General features: G+C 47.9%; 2 protein-coding genes across 2 annotated transcripts in view; one reads left to right on the forward strand and one right to left on the reverse strand.

Annotated features, from left to right (window-relative positions):
* Nucleotides 1-1,916: 1,916 nt before the first annotated feature.
* Nucleotides 1,917-10,074, reverse strand: part of LOC131207906 (uncharacterized) — a 9,232-nt gene continuing 1,074 nt past the window's right edge. Inside the window, exons 2-6 of the mRNA XM_058200541.1 lie at nt 9,774-9,800; nt 8,742-9,288; nt 8,431-8,507; nt 2,396-3,510; nt 1,917-2,332 (exon numbers count right to left, since the gene is read on the reverse strand). Coding sequence (XP_058056524.1) covers nt 1,917-2,332; nt 2,396-3,510; nt 8,431-8,507; nt 8,742-9,288; nt 9,774-9,800 — 2,182 coding nt within the window. The remainder of the gene's footprint in view (nt 2,333-2,395; nt 3,511-8,430; nt 8,508-8,741; nt 9,289-9,773; nt 9,801-10,074) is intronic.
* Nucleotides 4,981-6,542, forward strand: LOC131206950 (probable cytochrome P450 6a14). The gene is made up of 2 exons (XM_058199556.1): nt 4,981-6,059; nt 6,127-6,542. Exons 1-2 carry the CDS (start codon nt 4,982-4,984, stop codon nt 6,540-6,542), a joined length of 1,494 nt encoding a protein of 497 aa, XP_058055539.1. The 5' UTR covers nt 4,981.

Below are 10,074 nucleotides of genomic sequence, written 5' to 3' on the forward strand. Positions count from 1 at the left end.
TGGCGTAAATACACCGATAACGCAAGCAGTGTTTGTGTGTCTCGGTGAATTGCTTGTTGGTGATTGTCCGGTGGGTTACGAATTGGCATTCAGCGGAGGTCGTCGTCTGTCGGCCACTGTGAACTGGTTTACGAGCTACAAAGTCCACGGAGAATCACGGTTAGGTATACAGCAGAATGGACGCAGCATAAAATCGTGCTGGTTTTTACGCAAAGCATAAACCGATCATGTGCGCATAAACCTAAAGTGATGTTGGGGTGTTCAATAAGTTCGCAGCCTCGATATCACAGGGCGCTGCTAGGAGTCCAATATTTTTTTTTTATATTGGTCCACTCTTCATATGATTGTTTGTGAAGTATCATTTCAATCGATCACTTACTTTTTATTTACAAGCCATTTAGTATCGACGTGTCACAGCATTTATTTACAATCGAAAAAATCAAGTATCGTGCGGTGACTTAATTTTTATTTTTAAAAGATTTAAAAGCAAAGAAGATTTATGAACGAATATTGAAAGTGTACAAGAACTCTTCACCTTTAATTAGAAGGTTAAAAGGGGGATTTCTGAGTTTAAATGTGGTCGCACTAGGCTTCAAGGCGATCCATGTCAAAAACGTCAAAAAACAGACATAACACCTGAAATCGTAAAAAATACCGGATATAGTATTGGAAAATCGTCGAATCACTTACAGAGATTTAATATAAGGCCTAGCCATCTTATTGAGCTGTTTAATTAATATTTTGACTGAAGTATTGTGTTTCAGAAAGCTGTTTGCAAAATGTGTACCGCATTCGCTAAAAAGGCATTCGAATGCATCTTTATTGAGAACATTGAAAGCGTCTTCGATAAGATAAAGCATTTGCATGCATTTTGTGCATCGAATCACCACTATGGACGAGACTTGGGTTCTGAATCAAAACAAGAGGCTAAGGAGTGGTGTGAACCATTTTCTGCGGTTCCAAAACGAGTTCGTCTAGAAGTTGCCTAAAAAGATGTTAGCATCGGTTTTGTGGGATGCGAATGAAATTTTTTTAGCGGGTTATTTGCAAACTGGTCAAACAATAAATGTTGATTATTGTTATAACATTCTAGACCTACTGAAAGTGAAAATGCGTGAAAAAGGCCCGGGTTAAAGAAGAAAAACATTCTCTTTCATCAGGGCAATGCACCCTGTCACAAGAGCATTTTGAAAATGGTAAAAAATCATGAATTTAAGTTCGATTTGTTGGAATTTCCACCGCATTCAAAAGATTTGGCCACTAGTGATTGCCATCTGTTTTCAGACCCAAAAAAAATCATGCGTGAAAAGCGTTTCTCATTGAATTATGACGTCATAACAGCTGCGGAAGCGTATTTTAATGCCCTGCCAGATTATCACTTCAGAAATGGAATTTATAAGTTGGAGTCTCTTGGGAACAAGTTCATTGATGTTCAGGAAGGCCATCCTGAATAATAAAGCGCATTTCAAACCGTAAAAACGTATTTTTCTTGTCGAGTTCTTGTCGATTTATTGAACAGCATAGTATTTCTCTGCGACAGATAAGGAACATATCTGCAAAACTGCATAACACTTATTTCTAAACTAGGTGTTTCAAGGTGATCCTTTGGTCTAGATGTTCCCAAATATTTCACTGACTAGCTCCTCCGGGGCTCACTAATACCGGAGGAGTGCTGCGGCAAAATAAGCAATCGTTCCCTGTTTTGCACGCCGCAGACTTTACAACCAACGAAATGTTATCTGGCTGCTAAATTCTCTGGTACAGGGAGTGGGCACTAGGCTGAGATAATTTATGGGCTGCAAAATGGCCATTATCATGGCATAAGCATGACGGTGCACATCATAATGCCGGCTACTTTTAAAATATTGCTATCTACAACACATTTGCGGAGCTGCAGATTTACTTCCTACTGGTGGTTACACTGTTTGGACCTTCAAGAACAAACCCCCGTCAATCGTGAACACGGTGTTCGAAGGGGACGCCCGAAGTGGAACCGGCATCTTCGGTGATAGGGTAAAGCGGAAGTTCTTCAGCAACACAGCCATCCCGATCCGTGCCTGCATGAGCCCGAACCGCAGGCCAATGCAGTTTCGGGGACCCTCCCCGAACGGAAGGAAGGCATACGGATTGCGGCTCGCTTTGGTTTGCTCGTCGAACCGTTCCGGCATGTACCGATCCGGGTCTGGGTAGTACTCAGGATCGTGATGGATTCCATGAACCGGTATGAGCACCGTTTGGCCCTTCGGAATGAAATGCTTCGTACCGGGCACAGGATAGTCCTTCGAGGCGACCCTCGATAGCGTCGCAGCCGGGGAGTACTTTCGCAGGGATTCTGTGGGACAAAAACGGATCGGCATAAGAAACCCTGGTCTGCCCTGTCACTCCCAATACCTACCGTTGATGCACATGTCGATGTAGTCCATGTCCTGCAGCGCCTCGTAGCTCAGGGTGCCGTCGTAACGCTTCAGTACTTCGTTCACATTGTCTCTCGCCTTGCGCTGGAGTTCCGGGTTGACGGCGAGCTCGTACAAGCAGAACGACATCGCCGTGGACGAGGTCTCGAAACCGGCCAAAAAGAACACGAAAGCTTGCGCGGTGGCCTGCTCGATCGTGAGCGGATCCGCATCCTCTTCCCTCATCAACTCCATCAGCAGGCTCATGAAGTCGTTCCGCTGGACGTTGTTCGCGATTCGATACTGGATCGTTTCGCGTACCGCGTTAAGGAAGAACTTGGACACATCTTTCCCATTATTGGTCACGCCCAACCGGCGGGCCACGTTCGGATACTGCGAGGCAAGGAAGCGCTTCACCAGGGCAAACCGGGTCACCTGGAACACTTTTTTGCCCATCCGCCGAAACTCGGCATCGGCATCCTTCAAGCTGTTGCAGTCCAATCCGAACGCACAGTTCCCGATCACGTCGGTGGTGAAGCGGGCCAGTAGCTCTTTCAGTTCCAGCTCGGGGTCGATTTTGATCGTGCCGGCGACGCACTTGCTAAACTCTTCGGTCACCGCCCGGATGGTGGGGAACATCATCTTCATCTTGCCGGACGTGAACGTCGGGGTTAGCTTCGAGCGCAGCGAGCGCCACTTGGTGCCCTCCATCGCAAACAGGTGCGCCGACAGCGGGTCGTCTTTCTCGTTGTGGTACACCGAGCGGTCGTGGAAGTACTGGAAGTCCTTCACGAGCACATTTTTCACTAGCTCCAGATCGAACACCACCGTGACGGGGTTGAGGAAGAAGTACATGCCGGCGAATCCCAATCCACCCGTCTTGCCCTTCAGCTGCCCGTACACGCTGCGGATGATGTCCGCCATGTGGAGCGTACTGCCCATTCCGGCCAGGTTGCCATGGGGGAACGTTGGCTCCACGTACTGGACTCCGCGATCTTTCCAGTGCGAGAACCGGCGACGAACCCACAGCACGCCCAGTAGGAGCGTTAGGAGGAGTAGATGCAGAAACATGACAGATGTGTCTGGTGATGTGATCTGGTGGTCGTTACCTGCGCGACTGATGGCAGGATGTTGGCCATCGGGAGACGTTATTAACGCTTCTTATCTTTCCGCCTTATCTTCCGCCATCCGCATCAAGATTTGGGAATTTTTGGAAAACGGTTGCGAACCGGTGCTATGAAGTTTATCTACTCTCCAAAGAAACAGCACACCCCGCAGAACGGGAACGTCTGGGGTGTGTACTTGTTGTGAATAATAAGCATAATTCTTATCACAAGAACTAGCCCACGGGAAACGTAAACGCATATCAGTGTCACGCCCTAGAAAAAACACATAAATAATAGGACAATAAATGTCCCTCCGAAAGGATTCAGATTAGGACTCGACCAAAAGTAATATTAAACAGACGTCGGCAGGGCAGAAAGTTACATTAGTTAGGCATGTTTGGCGCACATCTGGAAGCACTCGATACGCATGCGTAACGAAGGAAGGAATAGAAGAATCCTTAAGAACATGTACGACGCGCAGAATTATCGACGCAATCGAAGCATGAGTCAAGTGCAACTGCGGTCCGCTTACAGCCCCTGGACAGCCTAAATTTAACCTCAGGACATCCCCTGGGAAAAGGACCCACGCGAAGACAGGAAAATCAGGAAGACAGGAAGTATTGTCCGTTGTTGGCTATTACTTTCTCTCATCTTTTTGATAGTACGTCGATTCCGTGTCGAAAGAACTTCTTATCTTTATCTGTGTTCCACTCAGAGATCCATTTTTCGGTTTTGAAAAATGATATCAGCTGTTTTGAAAAATCAGCTTATTATGTCTTTTATCCCATTCTCGTCGTTTTATGCTTTTATGCCAAAGCTTTCATTCAAATGCATCTATTGTTGTTGATGGGATTGTCATTCAATAATTTCATTTGGTTTTGAAAGCTTAAAGTACACCACACCTTTCATATTCCACCACAGCATATCTGTTGCGCAGTGAATATTTCGCTTTGGTTGCGATGGACCTGGTTCGCCAGGCTGTATCCAGACCTTTTTAGATTCAGGATTCTTGTAATAACTCCCCTTTTCATCACCAGTGACGATTCGGTACAAGAAACCCTTTCTTTTCTGCCGTGCAACCAGTAATGGAAAAGTACCAGGAACAAAACTTGACATGTTCGCCGCTACAGTAATGTAATTAAATCTTGCGTACTCTGGCGCGTTCTGTTACTGGCCATTTCTACCCATTTGCACCCCGAACAGATCCGAATGAATCATTTTTCTGATCGGATGTCTAATTATCTGGGTGCTCGAGAAACTATGTGGCCAACATCATGCAACCGGCAATGTAGCGCCCATGACCATATGTTTCCAGCTTGGCCTTGACTGTGAGAATGGTGGAATCAAACATTTCATAATCGATTGACTCACGCACACGCCGTTACTTCCATCAGAATCCGGCCCGGATTGTGTGGGCTTACCGCGACTCAAAACCGCGCTGTTATTTTTAGTTAACTCGAATCATTCGAACGTAACGGTGCGATGTTTTTTTCGCTGGAGGCCCTCGTCGCGATTGTGGCCGTCGTCGGTGGCTTCGTGTATTACGTCGTGCGCAAGCAGTCCTACTGGAAAGACAACGGAGTGCCTCACCCCAAGCCGGCGTTCTTTTTCGGCAGTTTCAAGGGCGCCGGCACGAAGGAACATTTTACGACTTCGCTGGAGAAATACTATGGCGCGTACAAAGGACAGCACCCGTTCATGGGAGCGTACATGTTCCTGTCGCCGGTAGTGCTGGTGACGGATTTGGATTTGATCAAGACGATTCTCGTCAAAGACTTCCAGTACTTCCACGACCGCGGGATGTACTACAACGAAAAGTATGACCCACTGTCGGCGCATCTGTTCAATCTGGAGGGCCAGAAGTGGCGCTCGTTGCGCAACAAGCTGTCACCGACGTTCACCTCCGGCAAGATGAAGACGATGTTCCCGACGATCGTGGCCGCCGGCAAGCAGCTGAATGAGTTTATGGAGGAAACGGTTAAGAGTCAGGACGAGTTCGAACTGAAGGACATTTTGGCCCGCTTCACGACGGACGTGATCGGGACGTGCGCGTTTGGGATCGAGTGCAACAGCATGAAGGATCCGGACGCCAAGTTCCGAGCCATCGGTAGGCGGCTGATCGAGAAACAGCCGTCCAACTTCGTGGGCGCGCTGGTTACGCTCATACCGAAGCTGAGCAAACTGATTGGGGTGAAGATTATCGACACGGAGGTGTCGTCCTTTTTGCTGAAGGTGGTGCGCGAGACGATCGACTACCGGGTCGAACACGGTATTCAGCGGCACGATTTCATGGACTTGTTGATCGGCATGCTGCGAAACACCGAAAATCCGGACGAGTCGCTGACGTTCAACGAGGTGGCCGCCCAGGCATTCGTGTTCTTCTTCGCCGGTTTCGAAACGTCATCCACGCTGCTCACCTGGACACTGTACGAGCTGGCCCAAAATCAGGACATCCAGCAGAAGGGACGCCAGTGTGTGAACGACGTGCTGAAGCGGCACAACGGCGAGATGACCTACGAAGCCACCATAGAGATGAAGTATTTGGACCAAATACTAAACGGTACGTTGGGTGGGACCTATGTCAATGGAGTACGCCATTTTAAATTCCAACGTTCACTTTTCCACAGAGTCCCTTCGGAAGTATCCGCCGGTGCCGATGCACTTCCGGCTGACGGCCAAAGATTATCGAGTGCCGGGTACGGATTCGGTGATCAAGGCCGGCGTTCCGGTGTTTATACCGATCTACCCGATACAGCGGGATCCGGACCTGTTCCCGGAGCCGCTCCGGTTCGATCCGGAGCGTTTCAGTCCCGAGGAGGAGGCGAAGCGTCACCCGTACGCCTGGACTCCGTTCGGTGAGGGTCCCAGGATTTGCATCGGGCTGCGGTTCGGCATGATGCAGGCACGGATTGGATTGGCCTATCTGTTGAAGGGATTCCAGTTCAGTACGTACGAGAAAACGTCCATCCCGATGCAGTTCGTTGAGAACAGCTTCATTCTGGCCCCGAAAGATGGCCTCTGGCTGAAGGTGACGAAATTGTAGATCCTGAAACAACAGCTTTCATAATTGTATTAAAAGCAAGTATTGTTTGCCGCATTGTTATATTATCTTTTGTTACAATATATTCAATTCTTGTCATTTTCTGCCATTCCTACACCAATGTCCCGAGTCCGAACAATCTCTGTCGGTCGTACAAAGGGGTTCCCAATCTTATCGCTATGACTGGATAATATATAGATAGGGATGGGTGTTAGAAGCGATAATTTTAATGTTGGTAGAAAAACCTGGTTACCAACACCGTTCGAACGCAGGCTTCTATTAGGCGTCCCGGAAAGTATGACCCAATCGCCTTTAACCTGACTTGTCACATTTTGGGTTTTTGGAGAACGTTATACAGGGTGGCAACGTGAAAGTGATACACTTAAATTATGTTATAAAAATCAGAATAATTTTTATTTCTCTCTTCTAACTGTTTTAATAACATGTTACAGTAGCAAACTTACAATGCATTTACTACAATTCAAATTTTTCGCCTTTGTGTTTGATTACGGCTCGAAGTCACTTTTCGAAAGCATCACACGCCGCACGCACGACTTCTTTCGGCATTTCATCCTAGATTTTGATGGAATGATTCTTAAAAGTGTCCAAACTCATATGCTTTACGTTGCTTAACTTTCCTAGCATGTAACCCCAGATATTAAAGTCGAGTGAGTTCAAATCGGAGGACGATGAGGGCCATTCAGAGGAACTGATGAAAGATGGCAAATTTTGTTGGCACCATTTCTGAAGAACCAATCTCACAAAAGTTCCTTGATACAAGGAAGCAAATGGCTTCTGATATCGTTTTGCAAGTAGTACTGCTTGTTGATTTTCACGACCCGATCGACGAATAACAGTGGTAGTTTGCCTTTTGCTGATATTGCTCCCCAAATCATCACAGCTAATGCATTTAGGTAGCTCTCGATTCCTCTTTTATCCTACCTCTACCTCTCTTTTATCGGCTGGTATATCACGAAAATTTCCGCCATAGAGACGATCATTTTGCTTGTTCAAAGTTGCCTCTAAAGTGAACAATTTTTGATCCGAAAAAATTATGTTGTCTTCAGGAGCATCCGAGATCTGACAACCCTATCGGCAACATTTTAGAGAGCTCATCCATGAATCCTCTGCTTCTTAAAAGGACTATATCCAAGATCCTTTTCTATTATATATTTCTATTATTTTTCCTTTTCTATTATTCTCGATTTCGTCCAATACGCTCCTTCATCGCTTTGATTACCGCTGAAGTCCTTACAGTCCGTTTTTCCCCGGTTTCTTTTTGGAGACAACTGTACCAGTTTCCTTGAAACGTTTGATGATCCTGTACACGAATGATCTGGTCAAGTTCAGATGTGACAGCTTCCTCTTTATCTGAATGTTTATGGAGGTTTTGAAGATGCAAGATCTTTATTTGTTATCTGTAAGAATCCATTACAATTTTCTGGTGAATGAAACACAAGCACTGACTTTATCACGTATGAATAAACTGTAAACATAGTATTTCTTCAAATAGTAAACAATTATCGGACCTATTGCTGTAAAAATTAAAACGATGGGCACTCGAATAGAACGAACTGTCCGGTAGACCTAACCAAATTGCCGGCGATCATAAACGGCGTGAGTGAGTTGGTGATTGCGACAGCGTAAACAATTCGCCGTGATTGGACCACTACACCCGTAAGACCGATATAGCCGCGGGTGGCGTCATCACGTTCGAATTCGATTAGCGCCCGGCACGCATTAAAACATCGCTTCAGTTGGCTGCTAGTGTTTTTGGTGGCGCAGTACGATGCTAGCCGTACTGGTTGCCCTTTTGGGTGTGGCCGCAGCTGCAGCCGTTTACTACATCATTCGAAAGCAGTCCTACTGGAAGGACCGGGGCGTCCCGTACCTGGAGCCACTGTTTTTGTACGGTATCTTCAAGGGCGTCGGAAGTAAGGTACACGTCTTGTCAGCTTTACAGGATGTCTACAACGCACGCAAGGCAAGCCATCCGTTTGTCGGGTCGTACATGTTTACCGTTCCGGTGGCCATCGTCACCGACCTGGAGCTGTTGAGGAACATTTTCGTGAAGGACTTCCAGTACTTTCACGACCGCGGTGGGTACTACAACAAAAAGCACGATCCGCTGACGGCGCATCTGTTCAATCTGGAGGGCCAGGAGTGGCGCTCGTTGCGCAACAAGCTGTCGCCGACGTTCACCTCCGGCAAGATGAAGATGATGTTCCCGACGATGGTGGCGGTTGGCAGACAGTTTGCCGACCACCTCCAGGAAGTGGTCGCCGCGGATGAGGGCAGCGTACTGAACCTGTTGGATCTAGTGGCACGCTTCACGACGGACGTGATTGGGACGTGTGCATTCGGTATTGACTGCAACTGTCTGAAGGACCCCGAGGCCGAGTTCCGGGTGATGGGACGCAAGATCAACGAGAAGGCACCGTCCGGGGTGACCGGGTTCATGATCTTGGTCATGCCGAAGTTGTCCCGCAAGCTCGGCATTCGCTTTCTGCAACGGGACGTATCCGAGTACTTCCTGAGAGTGGTGCGCGACACGATCGACACGCGGTTGAAACATGGCATCAAGCGCAACGATTTCATGCAGCTACTGATCGGAATGCTGGACGAGGCACGGCCGGAGTCGTCGGACGCTAACGGCGATGATACGCTCACGTTCAACGAGGTAGCCGCACAGGCGTTCCTGTTCTTTGCTGCCGGATTTGAAACTTCCGCCACGATGATGACGTGGGCTCTGTACGAGTTGGCGCTCGATCAAGAGATTCAGGGCCGGGCCCGCCGGTGCGTCAAGGAAGCTCTGGAGCGCCACGGTGGACAGATGACGTACGAAGCGGTGCTGGAGATGCATTATTTAGACCAAATCTTGAACGGTAATGTTTTGGGCTTTAGCGTACCGCACCTTGCTGACCAAGTATCTCTTTGTAGAATCGTTGCGGAAGTACCCCCCGATTCCGGGAAACTTCCGAATTGCCTCCAAGGACTACCGAGTGCCCGGGACGGATACAGTTTTGGAAGCCGGCACACCTCTACTGGTGCCATCGTACCATATCCAGCACGATCCGGATTACTTTCCCGACCCGAAACGCTTCGATCCGGACCGGTTCAGCGCGGAAGCAGTAGCCGAACGGCATCCCTTTGCGTGGACCCCGTTCGGTGAGGGACCAAGGATGTGCATCGGGTTGCGGTTCGGTATGATGCAAGGCCGAGTTGGGCTAGCGCTCCTGTTGAACGAGTTCCGGGTGGAGCCTAGTGCCAAGACTACCATACCGATGGAGTTTCTGATAAGCAGTTTTATCCTGTACCCGAAAGACGGTATGTGGTTGAAGGTGACCAAATTGTAGGCTTACACAGTCCGAAACAGATCCTATATTGGAATTTATTGAACCCTTGATGAACAATATATGTTTAACACGCAGCAATGGCGGATCTTCATAGATTTAGATTATTATTTTTAATAGGGTAAGTACAACATTCCGCCCCTTTCTCGCTCTGCTACTTGGAACTATGTTTTAATTCGTTG

The sequence above is a fragment of the Anopheles bellator genome, chromosome 2 (assembly GCF_943735745.2).
Source record: "Anopheles bellator chromosome 2, idAnoBellAS_SP24_06.2, whole genome shotgun sequence".
Lineage (NCBI taxonomy): Eukaryota > Metazoa > Arthropoda > Insecta > Diptera > Culicidae > Anopheles > Anopheles bellator.